The 16,381-nt window shown below is 52.4% G+C and overlaps 1 protein-coding gene across 1 annotated transcript in view; it reads right to left on the reverse strand.

The window, feature by feature from the left end:
- The window catches only part of ADCK1 (aarF domain containing kinase 1), a 133,927-nt gene that overhangs the window by 41,883 nt on the left and 75,663 nt on the right, over positions 1-16,381 (reverse strand). The window contains exon 5 of the mRNA XM_055436015.2: positions 6,985-7,143. Coding sequence (XP_055291990.2) covers positions 6,985-7,143 — 159 coding nt within the window. The remainder of the gene's footprint in view (positions 1-6,984; positions 7,144-16,381) is intronic.

A 16,381-nucleotide genomic window follows, 5' to 3' on the forward strand; every position in this document is an offset into this window, starting at 1 on the left:
AGTCCTGTCTCAGGCAATACAATATAGGGCGATACAATAGAGAACCTGAGATAAAGCATAAAAGGAGCTTGTAAACCGTAAAATGCAGCTGAAATTCAAGCTACTGCTATCAACTTATTATACATTATAAAAGAAATAATGGTCTACGGGAAAACAGGACACTAAACAGAAGGCCTGCACGGATCCGAGCTGGTAAAAATGGATGTTCGACAAGGATCGAAAATCAATTCAGAGTGATGTAAATAGCTTACCATTCATGGGGTTTATCTTTGTTCAGATAAGTTATTAAAGTGCATACTGTTTAGAAAACAGAATTACAGGGTGAAGAGAAGTTTCCAAGGGATGATCTACATCTCTGGGGCTTTCAAAAATGTATTTTAAAAAAATAAAATCAGCTGTTGGATTCTGTGCCAACACAAACATTACCTAGCCACCCACTGTTCAATCAACACACTCAGAAAAGAAACAAGATGACAGACAGCATGCACTGAAAACGTTGTTCAAAAAAAATCAAAAACATAACTGTCACGGGTCTTTATTTTCAGAGACCCTGGTTATGAGCCGGAGGCCATCCAATGGTGGATGGGATTCTGGTGCTCAAATCTGAGCACCCCGCCCTAATGTTGCAGACCATGGGGACAGGTGATACAAGAAGTACCTGGTCAGGAGTCAGACTCTTTAGGACAGAGCACAGGGCGTTCATTACCAAGTTCAGAAGCTTGAGAGATAACAGGGTGTGATACAGAGTAGTACTCTTGAAACCTGGGAATGATGGTCTTAACACTGCCTCACAGGTCAACTGAGTGCTACCCTGTTCTCAGACAGGAAAATGGCAGTGACTCCCAGCCTGCTTAGTAAGCTCCCTGCTCTCGTGGACAGGCAAGGACTGCTGCAAAGCCAGCCCGCCAGCAGACAGACAGACTCTGCCTTGTCAGTTCACCCCTTGCTGCTGAATCATTGTTCCAATCTCTGGGCCCAATTAGTCTGGCTCCGGACAGCCACTCAAATCAATAAGAGTCACTGGCCGTGCATCGAGAAGTAGAGTTGCCCCAACTATTAAAGGGACAATATCAGGTGATGATGACAAAGCTGAAAACACCCTTGGCTGTGCCTTTCCCTTTTGTGCAAAGTCACCGACACCATCAGGTTCGTCCCCATTTACTGAGAGTCGGTCTCTGATTCTCTGGCACCAGTCAGCAGCTCTCCCCAGGACTGTCTCCTTCCCCAGGAGAAGGCCCAGACTCACAGAAGACACAAAACACCAGGGTGGCGCATGCTCCTGGGTGCCAACCCACACGCCATTGATTTCCCCCATCTTCCTGGCCAAAAGAACCTCTATTTTGTGCATGTTTCATGTCCTTCAAGGAAGGCAGACCTTAGCCTGAGAAGGTGAATCACAATCGGTCTGAGGCAGTCAAAGTGGTTCCAATCCTCTTGCCAAGACTGCTTCAGGCTTGGGCAAGTAGGCCTGCTTCTGGCCAGTGAGAACTGAAAGACATTCTACTGGACGGCTATTCTTTAATATGAGGAAAGACACTTGTAATAGCAGGAACCCTGCAGCTGTTTGAGGGCCACGAGGAGCACTACCTTAGAAGGACAAGCCAGGAAGCTGAGCTGGCAGAGTGGAAGACATAAAGAACTTAGGGCCTTAAAAACCACAATGAAGTGCTGGTTTAGTCAACCCTGAAACAGTTGACCCTACTTATAGACGTCTTGAAATGTGAGATAATACAGGTTACCATTATTTATATCGTTAGATGGATTTCCTGATACATGCAGCTAAAAGCATCCTAACTGATGCAGCCAGCAGTCCCCGCCTCCTTATTCTCAAAAGTCTCACTCTCGTAAACCTCTATCCTTACAGCAGATATGTGTTTGGATTTACAAGCCCACTTTGTAAACTGCAAACATCCAGAAGTTAAGCCTATGAGCCACTCTCCCCTTAGTATGAATTACTTTATCCAAATTTTCTTCCTCTCAAGACAAGGCCGTGACCAAACACAGGGCTGAAGGGGAGACAGAGACAATAGTGGGCAGCGGGAGAGAAGTCTGAGGACACACAACACCTGGAATCAGCAAGAAAAGAAGCACCGGAAGGCTCTGCAGAAAAGTGGCTTTGTCTCCCCTCTATCTCCAAGTTTCTGGCAAGTATGACAGTCCTAACGCCCCTCAGAAATCATTCTTTTCCACCAAGCACACCCAAACATGTACATCCCTAAAATCAAGGCACCATGTAGGTCTGGGCTTAATTTAGGTCTGGAAAAAAAAAGTCATACTCATTTCAGATATAAAACAAAATGAGCTTTCCAGTTGGCACTTCTTGGTTGTAAACCAGAGAAGGGTGACCAAGTTAAGACTTTTCCCACCAGAGGCCAAGCGCAGTGAGAAGGCACCACTCCGTGCTGCTGCTGGCAGTCCACGGAAGACCTCAGGCCTCATTTCCAGCCTCTCTCCTACAGGCGGTGAGTGTGGGTCTCTGGTCCGCCTTGAGATCTCAGCCCCAGCCACTGCAAGGGAGCCGCTACTCTGTACTCGGCACATGGCCACACGGCTGGCAATTTCAAGAAAAGCATCTGATGCTTATCTCAGGGCAGAAGATGCAAATCTTCACCACTGCTATTGTTGTGGTTGACCTTACGGCCACCATTACTTAGGGAAGGGCGAGGCTCGGCAGAGGAGAGATGCCAGCTGTCCTCCCAGCCCCCGTGGGTCCTGTTGGCACCACCAGGCGGAGACAGGTTCCACCCCAATCCAGGTGTGGCTGCGGGGTCCCACGAACACCCAGGGACCCTCCGAGACTGGCAGTGCGCTTCCATCTGTGGCTGCTCCATACCACGGACTGATGCTTCAGAAAACCCATGTTTCCAGCTGGATGCCCAGTGCTACTCAGCAGCCCCGTTCCCGGGTCCTGGTCAGCTTCCTTCTCCAGCATAACCGGCAGGATTCCAAACCTTCATCCCCCTCAAGCCTCCATGCCACCTCCTACCCCCTCCTTCTCAGCAGATGGTCTTACCTCCCACTTCAGAGGAAAAAATAGACGCTATCAGGCTGGTACAACTCAGCTGCCCACTGTCCCCGCCTTCCCCCTCTGCCCCACTCACTCATCTGGACCCTGCCTCAAGAGCAAAGCTCTGGCCCCAGAACAAAGGCTGCCAAAGCCTCACGCTTCCACCTGTGTCCTTGGGGCCCCTCCAGGCGTCTCCTGCACCAGCTCTATCAGTTACCGCTCTCCCCTGAACCTCTAAGCCCCCAACTCTGCTGCCCCTTCCCCATCAGCAACAGCCTCCACGAGACCCCCACCTAACCCTGTGCTTGGATCTAACCACTACCCTCACTGTCCCCCACCACCCAAGGCCAAAAACGGAAAGGGTAGTCTCCATTAACCATCTCTGCTTCCTGGGCCCTCAACTCTCACTCACCCCATCGTCCCTGTTCTTCCCAAAAAACTCTAAGTCACCAAATCCAACATACTCTTTTCAGAGTTTCACTAACTTACATTCCACTTGGCAATATCAATTAATTCTGATGGACTCTATTTTCCAAAATGACTACAACAGTATCTCCCACTCTAATGCTCTTATGGAACCATGCCATTCCCCCATCAAGAGGCAGAGTCTATTTCACTGCCCCTTAACCCTAGGGTCAGTCTAGTCAAGGTTATGGTTTTTACAGTAATCAAGAGTCAGTCTAGTCAAGGCTATGGTTTTTCCAGTAGTCATGTATGGATGTGAGAGTTGGACCATACAGAAGGTTGAGTGCCAAAGAATTGATGCTTTTGAACTGTGGTGTTGGAGGAGGCTCTTGAGAGTCCCTTGGACTGCAAGGAGATCCAACCAGTCCATCCTAAAGATCAGTCCTGAGTGTTCATTGGAAGGACTGATGTTGAAGCTGAAAATCCAATACTTTGGCCACCTGATGCAAAGAGCTGACTCATTTGAAAAGACCCTGATGCTGGGAAAGATTGAGGGCAGGAGAAGGGGACGACAGAGGATGAGATGGGTGGATGGCATCACAGACTCAATGGACATGAGTTTGGGTAAACTCCAGGAGTTGGTGACGGACAGGGAGGCCTGGCGTGCTGCCGTCCATGGGGTCGCAAAGAGTCGGACACAACTGAGCAACTGAACTGAACTGAACTAAGCTTAGGGGGCTGCTGTGACTCTTGCTCTTACCAATAAAGGAAGGAAGAAGTAAGCTACATGACTGCCATACCCAGGTCATGAAACCACAATGAACTTTCAGTCTAATGCTCTTGGGATGCTTACTCTTAGAACCCAGCCGCCAGGCTGTGAGGAGGCCCACGCAGCCTTGGAGAGGCCTCCACGGAGAAGACGCGAGGCCCTGACCCACAGCTCCAGCTGGGATCCCAGCCAACCGCCAGAACCCACTTGCCAGCCGTGTGAGTGCGTCCTCCGGCTCCCCACCTGGAACCACACAGAACTGAGATGCGTCTATCACCCCCTGCCCAGACTGCAGTCAGAAGCGCAGTACTGACGGGTTTTAAGTCACTCCCTTTTGAGGTGGTTCAATGTGCAGACTAGAGGTTGCATCAGTTAGGATGCTGGAGAGCGGCCAGAGCTCTCTTCCTGACGCTGTTTTCACTGGATGCAGATGCTCAGGCCTGGCTCTCCTCTAATCCCTCTGACCCCCTTAGTTCCCTCGGGAACTCAGCCTCCTGGGCACAGTGCCCAAATGACTATGCTCCTCATGGTTCTGTCTATGCCTCTCCCTTTTGTTTTGGTCTATGAAGCTTTCCTAAGCAATCTCAACTACTCCCCCAGACCCAGCTCCCATGAGTCTCCATGAGGATAAAACCAGAAACCTGTATTCCCAGCCTGAATTATAGATGGGCTTCCCAGATGGCTCAGTGCTAAAGAATTCACCTGCCAAGCAGGAGATGGAGGGCTCGGGAAGATTCTCAGGAAGAACGTCCTGGGTTGGGAAGATCCCCTAGAGAAGAAAATGGCAACCCACTCCAGGATTCTTGCCTGGGAAATCCCACGGACAGAGGAGCCTGTTGGGCTATATAGTCCACGGGGTCGCAAACAGTCCGACATGACTTTAGTGACTAAACAAGGAGACCCGGACAGCAATGTCATAGTACATGGTCACTCCATCACCCACTCCGTTTGTTCTGACATCCATGCCACCCCCTTATCTCATAGGAAAGTACACTCCCCAGGCTCTCTTGCCAACCAGCTAGGTTTGGTGGAATACAGGAGGACAGGAGGCGGTGAAACACCCACCACCTGAAACAGCCTCTGAGGCTCCAATACCACGCGACAGACCCTATGTCCATGACCCACTCCCCTCAGGGGGCCCCAGCACCTGGGATCCAGGGAACCACCTCTTCTTGTCCCTCCACTTCAAGGGTGGCAGTGGCTTCCTGCCTTGGGTGACCATCTCACCATCCCACTTGGCTTCTCAACAATTCTATCCGCAGCGAACCGCATGTTCTGTTTTAAACTCCCTCTGACATGCCTAGAACAAGTTTTTTTTCCCCAACTGAACCCAGACTGATACACATGGTTAAAGACCCCCAAGTTTAATCATGGAAGCCAGATTTCATTCTCATCCATACCGGTATCTTCCCTCAACCCACGTAAACCAAGCTGGTCACAAAGTCCTAATGCTCCCACCCCGTGAACCCATGCCTCTCCTCCACCCCCGTGACACTGCCTTGGTTCACACCACTGCTCTCTCAGAGCGGAGCAGCAGCCTCTCCGTTAGTCTCCCTGCCTCCCCAAAACATCCTGCAGACTGTTAACACACTTTCATTTCTAAGGCACGTCTGATCACGATGTTTCCCTGATTAAAATTCTTAAATGGTTCCCCACTGACTGCAGGAGAAAATCAGATCTGCTCGGTTCCCCAGTAAATACGCACTTACTATGTGCTCCACCCTGTCGCTGAGCCTGGAACCCAAGGACCTCTGTGTTCCACCCTGCCTACCTTCCCAGCCTCTCCTGCACCCACGCCCAGCTCGAACCATCTGAACCGGCAGATGCTCTCCACGCGCACCCTGCTCCCCTAAGACTCGAGACCTTCGGCTGGGTCACCCTTCCGCTGTCCAGAGGTCTCGTGGGCACCTCGGTGAAGCCCCTCTGATGCCCCAGTCAGTCCAGGCTCCACGGCACCTTGCCCACACCCCTTAGATGGAGCTCACAGTCGAGGACTGTTTGTGTTCAGGCCTCCATTAAATGGAGGGCTCTCTGAGGATGAAGAGGCAGGTCACTCACTCGTGTGTCCTATGCACCTGTCAGTTTAATCAAAGAGAGCTGAAAGAATAAACTCAGTGTCCAAAGTGAGTACGGGGAACCAAGGAAAGGGAAAGGAAGGAGGGGAACATGCTGGCAGGGTTAGCAGACCTCCACTAGGACTGCTGGCTATGGCCCAAGCCTTGGCCACTCACCCCTTCCCCTTGCTCAAGGCAGGGAGCTAGAAAAGTCCAGAAGCACAGGATCCACTAGAGCTGTCTCAAGGCCACTTTAGGGCATGCACATTTGCTCATGCAGAACAAATATCAGAGAAGCAAATGAGCGATCTGCATAAACATTTCTATGTGATCTTCATGTCATGTTCAAACTCCTTGGCTGACCACATGCTCCCTTTCGTTATAATCGACCAGATTAGGATGTAGCTTTTTCTACCCCTAAGAAAATCACCTATTTGGGTCACCTCATTTCGACAACATCCCCCCTCCCCCCGCTATAAGGTCTCCTTGGCCCCAGCAGTTGCCCACATGTTCTGAGACCATCCACCGACAATTCCCAGGAATGAATCAAAAACTGGCCAACCCAACCATGGGTCCCCGGATTACAGTGTTGTCATGACACCTTTGTGATCTCAAGCTCTCCTCTCTTGCTCTGCGAATCAGAGGCCCACACTCCAACCCCTAGGCCTTCCACCATTTTCACTGGGACTGCCCAGATCCCAGGGAAACACAGAATGAGGATGAAGGGAGGGGAGGAGGAAGGCTCTCACCTCCATCAGAAGAATGTCCTTCGAGCTCTGAGCCTGCACCTTCGGGTGCTGGACCTTCACGGCCACCGTCCGCCCATCACGCAGCACGGCCTTATGGACCTGCGCCAGGGAGGCCGCCCCCAGAGGGGTGTGGTCAAAGCTCAGGAACAAGTCATGAATCTGTCGAGAGAGGAGAGAGGACGGGGCGGTTACCAGGACTCAACGCACTCAGAAGGGCGGGGGAGGATGGGCCAGGGCCTCTACCGGCAGTGGCGAATGCCTCCAGACAGATTTTCTCCGCTCTCAGCTGCCTTGCCTGGGTCCTTTGCAGCCATGGAAATTCACACACACCTGTCCTCACTCAGGAAGTGAGACAGAAAACACACGTGGAGGACATGACTCACCTGTGCTTGGGAACCCAGCGCATCTCCACTTAAAGCCAAAAAAGTGCCATCTAAAACGACCAAGATTATGCATCATCCATCCATTTAATCACCTACCATTGTACCTCCAGGGGCTTCCCTGGTGGCTCAGACGGTAAAGCATCTGCCACAATGCAGGAGACCTGGGTTCCATCCCTAGGTCAGGAAGATCCCCTGGAGAAGGAAATGGCAACCCACTCCAATGTTCTTGACTGGAAAAACCCACGGATGGAGAAGCCTGGTAGGCTTACAGTTCATGGGGTCACAAAGAGTCAGACAGGACTGATCAACTTCACTTTCCCTTCTTCCTTCCCCCCCTCTTCTCTCTGAGAAATGCCATCCCAGTTCTCCTGAAGGAAAAGGTCTTTCTGACTTGAGTAGTTATCAGCTAAACAGTCCAGATAGGAATACTCTACCAGATGGGCAGGAGGGCCCCAAAAGCCTCTTGCAAAATCTCCCCAGGGCGGAAATCCACATCCCCTACATTTCTCGAGTCCCCTGGATAGCCTCACAATTCTGGGAAAGCCAGACATCCACACGCACACATGCACGCACACCCGTGTGCCCGTCTCACACACCTCCCCTCCTTCTCACACCTGGCTCCCATGCCGGGGTCGACGCAGCCCCGGCCCCCGCTGCCTCCCTCTGTCCCCCTGCTGCAGTGGCCGCTCCACGCCGCAGCCATGCCCCTCCCTCTCCTTGGACCTCGGAGGTTCACGGGACCCACGGCCTCCCCCACCCCGCCCCTTTGTCTGCGAGGCCGCACCATCACGCCGCTAATCTCCTCTCATAAATCACTTCCTCCAGTCCTGTCATCGTTTTTGTAGCTTTCACTGACTCCGTGCCATTTGTCAATATCCTGCGGGGGCCAAAGGTCCAGGCAAACGCGGGAGGGGCTGCCCCTATTCTGTCATGGGCAATGCGTCCAGACTGGCTTCCCGTCCCCGGCTTCCTCACTTTGTACCTCTCCTTACTGCCCCCCTCCCCAACCACGCAACCTGTCTTTTTCCCTCCCTCGTGAGTTCTGGGCTCCCTGAGGGCCAGCTCCTTCCCACATCGTCACCCTGAATCACCCAGGGTCTCTCCACACAAGAACTCGTTATCCTGGGCCTGGGCATAGACTAAGAACGACAGGACCACCCGCCCTCCATACTGCATTAGAACACCAGCTCCAAACAGGCAGCGATTTTTTTTCTGTTTTGTTCACTGCTGACTTCCTTGCACTTAGAACAGGACCAGAACTAGTCGGTGCTAAACAAATATTTGTTGAAGGATCGAATCCACCATTCTACTGGAGAGGAGTTGAATCAACTCTTCCCTCCTTTTGAAATGGCTGGACCACCCCGCTCCCACAGCCCTCCTACTCCAAAGGGCTTACGTGTGAAAGAAAGCACGTGTCGGGAGTAGGATTTACCTGGGGCACCCCACCTGTTACTCCAGGGTGGGTGTGAGACCCTGGCCTGCTGAGTCAGAACCCGGAGGACCGCAGGCCATTCTGATTGGATCAGAGGTGGACACATGACCCAACTGGTCCAATCAGACTCAAGTGTCTGTTTGACCCATAGAAGGGCTTTTCTTTCCTGCTGTTCAACCGAAGCTGAAAACTGAACTTGAAGTCTGGAGCTACCGGGGTCACCCAGTAGAAACAGAGAAGGGAGGCGAGCCTGGGAAGAGTGAGCCCCGGTCACACTGGTCCCAGCCGCACCTCGGCGCCCACCCCATAGGATCTTTTTTTTTGCTGAAGGCTGTGAGTTGTCTTCTGTCACACACAACTGAAGGGGTTCTGACTGACGCAGTGTGCACTCAGGCCCCAGCTGGAACAGATGAAAGAAACCTGGGCATGGTGCCCGGTGCCCCCCAAGAGGCTCAGTACGTGTGAGTTCCATCCCCTCCCCACCCTCTTGCTGGGACTGAGATCCAGAAACAGAAGGGAGGTGGAATTTCAGCAACGTTCCTGTCCGTTACATAACAGCAACCACACTACTTCCTAGGAAACCCTCCGGTAATTCCTGAAGGAGCACCAAGGAGAAGGCTTTTCTGGAGGAAAAAAAAAAAAGCTGTGAACTCAGACCCTCACCTCTGGCAGCTAGACCGAGCCAATCTCCCGAGGAGGTCTTGTGGGTCATCTGGAGCCTACCCGCACCCCAAGCCTCCACCTGGCTCCCTGGGCACATTTTGCTCATCCTCTGAGAAGGACAACCAGTCTTCGAATCCGTGTCATTGCAGGGACGTTGCAGAGTCACTGTAAGCGAAGAGTGACATGGCATCATTGGGGCTGTGTGTCCCGAGAGCTGCCGGGAGGGCGGAGGGGGCGGGGGGAGGGGGCATCGGCCAGGACAAGCACAGCCCAGCCTCTGGTAAGAGGAGGGCTGATCTCCCACAGCCCCGGGAATGGGGAGGGGGCCTTCTGCAATCCCCTGCTCCCGCCAAGGGCTAGAATGGGGGGTGACCCCAGGACCACCCAAGCCCAGGTGCCAATTCAGCACCCTGAACAAGGCCAAACTGTGAGGACTTGCCCAAATCCCCCAACTGACCAGTAGAAGCCAAGAGCGGCAAGGGAAGTGAGGGTGTGCCAGGCACTGGGCTCAGGGAACCTGCTGGACAGATAGCCCACCCCACCCCACCCCTGCCCCCACCACCTCACCCCTGCCCCCACCACCTCCAGGAGCCCCTGGAGCCATCCTTCTCCCCTCTATCAGTAAGCAGATCACACACCCACACCCCACTGGGCTTAAACACACACACACACACTAATTGATTGCTAGTGAATGTTCCTAGCTGGCTTATAAAAAAAAGGTAATTAAAGATTGGTGCTACAGCCTGTAATTAAATATGAATAAAGTATCTCTAAATGGAACCTTGATTCAAAGTGTTTGCTGAAAGTACTTTGTGCTGATAGAGAATAAGGAAAAATAGACCCTGTCCCAAAAGCAGAATTATACCCCCCATGCAGCTGAAACAAACGCCACCCCCCTCCAATCAGGCCTCATCCCCCCAGCCCTTTCAGCAGAAAACCATTAGCAGAAACAAACTGCAGCATTTGCAGCAATTAGATTCAAGCAGGGCCCTCAGCTGCCTCCAGTCACTCGCAGGAACCTGTCTCCCTTTCTAAGGCTTCCTTTCCCCTGGGCTCTCATTTCTTCCCCTCTGGGTCTGGCGGCAAAATCAATTAAGTAAAACAACTACATTTTAAAATGACTAGTTATGTGCTTTTTAATTACTGTCGGCCCATGATTCAAATATATTGATGTCCCTCTCTGGAAAAGGAAAAATAATCAGAAAGAAAGTTGCTCTAGCTTTGTATGACGCGTGTGTGTGTGTGTTGGGGAGTTTATGGACATCAGGCCAGAAGAAACATGTCACCCCCAGGGGTTTAGCTGACCAGAGGCTCAGGTTAAGACTCTGTAACATGAATATATGAGATACTGCTGCTGCTGCTGCTGCTAAGTCGCTTCAATCGTGTCCGACTCTGTGCGACCCCATAGACGGCAGCCCACCAGGCTCCCCCGTCCCTGGAATTCTCTAGGCAAGAACACTGGAGTGGGTTGCCATTTCCTTCTCCAATGCATGGAAGTGAAAAGTGAAAGTGAAGTCACTCAGTCATGTCCAACTCTTAGCGACCCCATGGACTGCAGCCTACCAGGCTCCTCCGCCCATGGGATTTTCCAGGCAAGAGTACTGGAGTGGGGTGCCATTGCCTTCTCTGATATGAAATGATGGGTGTTAACTAAATTTATTGCCGTAATCATTTCACAATATATGTAAGTCAAACCATCACACTATACACCTTAAACTATACAGTGAGGAGTATCAATTCAGTTCAGTTCAGTTCAGTCGCTCAGTCGTGTCCGACTCTCCGCGACCCCATGAATCACAGCACGCCAGGCCTCCCTGTCCATCACCAACTCCCGGAGTACACTCAAACCCACGTCCACAGAGTCGGTGATGCCATCCAGCCATCTCATTCTCGGTCGTCCCCTTCTCCTCCCGCCCCCAACCTTTCCCAGCATCAGAGTCTTTTCCAGTGAGTCAACTCACATCTCAATAAAACTGGAAGGGAAAAGATGGCAGCAGACTGGCTTCAGCTGAGGGCCAGGAATCGAGCGACCACATGACATGATACCCCAGTCCAGGGCAGAGTGACTCCCAAGAAAATCGGCCAGAAGGAGTCCCACGAAGCCAGGTTACCAGGCAATGTTTCCAAAATGCCACACTGAGGAGCCAAGCACTGGCCAGGTCCTCATTCAGCCCAAAATAAGGAGGCAGGAAGTCAGGATCTTTGCAGAAGCCTCAATAATGATCCCCGGGGGAGAGTTCTACTTGGGTCTCTCAGCCAGCCCCACCAGAGCCTACAGCCAGGCAGTCTCGTGAGGACTGGGGCATCAGTCACAGGATGGGGAATGTCCCAGATTTTCCAGGATGGTCCAATAGCAAATATCCTCTCCTGTTGCCCCCACACGCATTCACCTCAGACCTCTTCTGGATTCAGAAACGACATCCCCATATGATAAAGCTAACAAATCGAACAGACCCTGAACGGGCCAGCTCGAGAAAGAAGCAAATCCAGGCCTTGATGCCAGGGCCAGGCAGTTCCCAGTGAGGAGCCAGGACTGCCCGGGGCACCTGAGCAGGTTACCATGGCATCAGCAGCGAACGACATCTGGCTCTCGCCGCCTTGAGATGGCTCACCCCACACCTGGCTGGGTGCCAGCAGCCTTTGGCTGCCACCGATGGGGAGAAGGACAAGTCCCCGTGCTAACGAAGTGGCAGGAGTGCACGGTACCCACCCCAGCCTGAGGCAGACAGCAGAGCTCTAGCTGGCTACTACTACTACTAAGTCACTTCAGTCGTGTCCGACCTGTGCGACCCCATAGACGGCAGCCCACCAGGCTCCCCCGTCCCCGGGATTTTCCAGGCAAGAACACTGGAGTGGGCTGCCATTTCCTTCTCCAATGCATGGAAGTGACAAGTGAAAGTGAAGTCACTCAGTCATGTCTGACTCTTCACGACGCCATGGACCACAGCCTACAAGACTCTTCCGTCCATGGGATTTTCCAGGCAAGAGTAATGGAGTGGGGTGCCACTGCCTTCTCCTAGAACTCTGCAGAACACTGTCTAAGCCTGCCTTGGACAGGAAATCCACTCCCCACTCTGGGCAGCATTCCCCAGGAGCCTACCGCCAGATTCCCTACATCTCTCAGTTGCCCCATCAACTGCTACCCCAGTTGCTGCAATTCCAGCCCCTCCCCCCAGGGGCTGGACTTAATGACCATCACTCCTAACAAAGAGCCCATAGAGGAAAGAACACTGTCCAGTTTCCAAGACTGTCACCATGATGTCCTCCTTGCTTTCTCTCTTGGAATGCTTGCCTCGGGGAAAGCAAGCTGCCATGTCACGAGGTCCCTCAAGCAATCTGTGGAGAGGGCCACGTGGTAAGGAACCGAGGCCTCTTGCCGACCGTGGGCCACCTTGAAGACAGCTCCTCCCTCCCCACTCAGGCCTTCCGATGCTTGCACCCCAGCTGACATCTTGACTAGAACCTCACAAAGAGACTGAGCCGAAGCCATCCAGTGAGTCACCCCCAAGTTCCTGACCCGCAGAGACCTTAAGACATCAGATGCCTATTGTTTTAAGGCACTAAGTTTAGGGGTAATTTGTTATGCAGCAGTAGCTGATTAATGTACACCAAGCATACCCTGCCAGACACCACTAATCAATCACAGCTTCACTCCTACTGTGCCCAGATGATGCCTCAAAATCTCTCTCAACCCTGAACTCCAGGCAGCCACTACCAACTGACCAGAGTTACCATATGAGATGAAATCAATCTGCCATTCCTTAGCAAGACAGAGGGTGAGACAGTTGGATGGCATCACTGACTCAATGCACACGAAGTGGAGCAAACTCTGGGAGATGGCGGAGGACAGGGAAGCCTGGCGAGCTGCAGTCCATGGGGTTGCAAAGAGCTGGACGCAACTGAGCGACTGAACAACAAGCCTAAGCCAATCGGGCGACAAGAATATACAAGACAGAAGCCCCAGCAGAAGCATGGACCAACAGAACAGGCAGTCCCAAGCCAGGAGGAGACCGTGGTCCAGCAGAATGTCCTACCGGAAGAAGGCGACAGCCTCTGAAAAACACACCTGCATTCTGGCAGGACCTGCTGGAGAGGGCGCCCCATTCCCAGCACGCTTCACCCAACCCCAAGGGACCTTCTGGCAAGGTAAGAAGAGGGGGCCTCCAATGTCACCACACAGACCCTGGGGCCAGGGGCGAGGACAGGGCATCCAAGTGTCTCTCCATCTCCCCACTCGACAGCTGCCCACTCAGAACAATTTATTATAATAAAAATCACATCAACAATAATAGCTCAAGGACACCTACATCCTTTCATGGAAGTTGTGTTCTTTCTGGGGTTTGAAAGATCAAAGCGTCGGTTCTGCAGAGCTGTTAGTTACCGCTGCTGCCAAGCTGGGCCAACAGCAGGACCTGAGGCCCTTCTCGACAAGGGTCACCCCCAGAAATAACAAAACATCATTCCTGTTGAAATTCTTGCAAGGAGGCTGGCACAACACTCGACTCTTACCAATTTGCTGAAGAGCCTCCAGATATAGGGTAATCATCTATCGGGCTCTGCCAAGGGCATCGCAGGTCAGACTAAGCTTCTCCTGCAGGATGGTGACAGCTGACAGAAAGAGAAGCAAGAAGCCAGGGGCAGCCACACCCTAGGAGAGCCATGGTGTGTTCCCTGGGAATGCCCACCCGCTGGCCAGGACAGTCAGATCCAAGAGGCAGCAAGGCACAGTGATTTCAATGCAAGCTCAGGGTCAAACTGCCCTGACTCAAATTCTGGCTCCAAGGTGCATCAGCCTGGGCAGTGACATAACCCCTCAGTGCCTCAGCTTTCTCATCTGTAAAATGGGAATTTTGGTACCTGCCTCCTAGTATTGTATGAAACAACATACATAGAGAGTCTAGAATAGAGCCAAAGAAGACCCTCCAGTAACAGTAGCAGGAGCAGTGGGCACCCCACCTAACGCCTCCATGAAGAGGACACGGTCAAATGGAAAGGGCACTGGAACGATGAGCCTGTCGGGTCGGCTCTGTCAGTGAGTAAAAGCCACCATCCTCTTTTACCTGAAGACTGCTAACTGGTCTGCCCATCCATGTTCCTTTCCCTGCCAAGCCCTCCTCCACATACAGCTCAGGTGAGTTTTTCCAAACATAAGCTGATCATGTCACATCTCCCTGCTTCCACCACGTCACCAGCTTCCCAGGGTCAAGATCCTTAGCACGACCCACAGGGTCTGACCTTGCCTACCTCTCCTGCCCCTTCTCCTCCTTCTGGCCCCCTCCAGCTCTCTTTGCTCTGAGCAGAAGGCTTCTTTTGATGACGAGCACACTCCCCCACTGCCCACTGCAGGGCCTTTGCACATGCCATCCTCTCTGCCTAGAAGGAATGAATAGGAATTCCTCATCAAGGGAATTCCTACTCACCCTTCAAATCACAGCTCGACGGTCACCTCTGCAGGGAAGCCGCCTCGTGTACAATCTCAGAGCTCACGGCCCTCCTCAATAGCCATCACACAGTTGCACTTTGCCTCAGTTTATATTTGCTGCATCTCCCTCTTCCCGTCCAGATGACAGACTTCTGCTCCTGCTCAGCACTGCCGCCAAGGCACCTGACACATAACTGGCGAATGAACGGAGGTGAGGTTTTAATGTCCCCATTCTCTTCCTGGCAAGGGGACTCTGGGCCTTCCAGCTCATCTGGGGAAGCTAAAGTGGCTACAGTTCCCTCAAGGTGGCTGGGCACCTCGAGCTATGTGGGTGGAGGGACTCTATGGAAATGTTGTGATAATAATGATTAATAAAAAGCAGATAAACACCCAGTGTGGCTGGCCAGCCCCGGGAAGCCATCCATTAGATCTGTCATTCATTAGCAGTTGGGGGGAGGGTGCAGTCCAATCAGATCTCCTCAGTTTAAGCAAACCTTCTGTAAATTGTAGGCTGCAGGCGCTGACATTTGATAAATTATTCTTCATAATCCGCCGTGGGCTGTCATAAATCTAATCTTTCAACGTTCCCCATCTTAATAACTTGTCCGGCCGCACAGGGTGACAGGTCTATGTCTCTGCCTGTGATAGAGATCTCTGGGGTAAGGAGACCAGAGATCCCAGGTAGTGCAATGTGAAGTTGAGGACCGCCCCCCACAGCCAGGGCAGGTAGGTGATCGGAGCGCAGAGATGATGAGTTGTCTGTGGAGATGAGAAGTGTCTGGGTGGGGGTGGGGGGTGGGGGTGGGGGGTTTAGGGCTGTGCCAAGTGTTCACACCCCATCACGGCACCCAGACACAGGGGGTGCCAGGAACTCAGACCCAAGACCCAGACAGGCTGAGCTCTACGCCCTCTGCTTCAAGCCTGCCCATGTGAGGACTCACCACTTCTTCCTCGAACTCCAGCTTGGTCGGAATAAGGGATGTCACAATATCTCTGCTCTGTGGGGGCTGAAGGTTTAACCGTGGGAAATTCCTTGTATTTCCATAATCTTTGCTGCGCTTATGTAATTCCCTTCCCTCTCTCGAGGTTAGGTAGAGGAGATATCGCCGCCCCCATTGCACACAGGAGACCACAGCCCGTAAAGGTCACTCATTTGTTCATTCAACAAGTGCTCACCGAATGACTGCCATGTACAGGACCCCTGGGCTAGTCACTGGGGACCCGAGGGGAAGAGTGAGTCCTCACTGGGTACGGCCAACACCCCCTGGAGTCACTACTGAAACGTCAGGTCCAGTAGGGAGACAGGAATTAATTACGAAATCACAAAGAAACGTACATGAAGGGAGAGGCAGTTAGTGCCACAGGAGCCTGTGCTTAGAGGGTTAAACCTGGGCTGGGAGAACTTCTTGGAGGAGGTGACAAAGAGCTGAGCTCTGAAGAATGAGGAACCAGTTAATCAGCTGAAGAACAGAAGCAGAAGCCTTCCAGGCAGAAGGG

The sequence above is a fragment of the Moschus berezovskii genome, chromosome 9 (assembly GCF_049115385.1).
Source record: "Moschus berezovskii isolate FMDL1 chromosome 9, NW_MosBer_1.0, whole genome shotgun sequence".
Lineage (NCBI taxonomy): Eukaryota > Metazoa > Chordata > Mammalia > Artiodactyla > Moschidae > Moschus > Moschus berezovskii.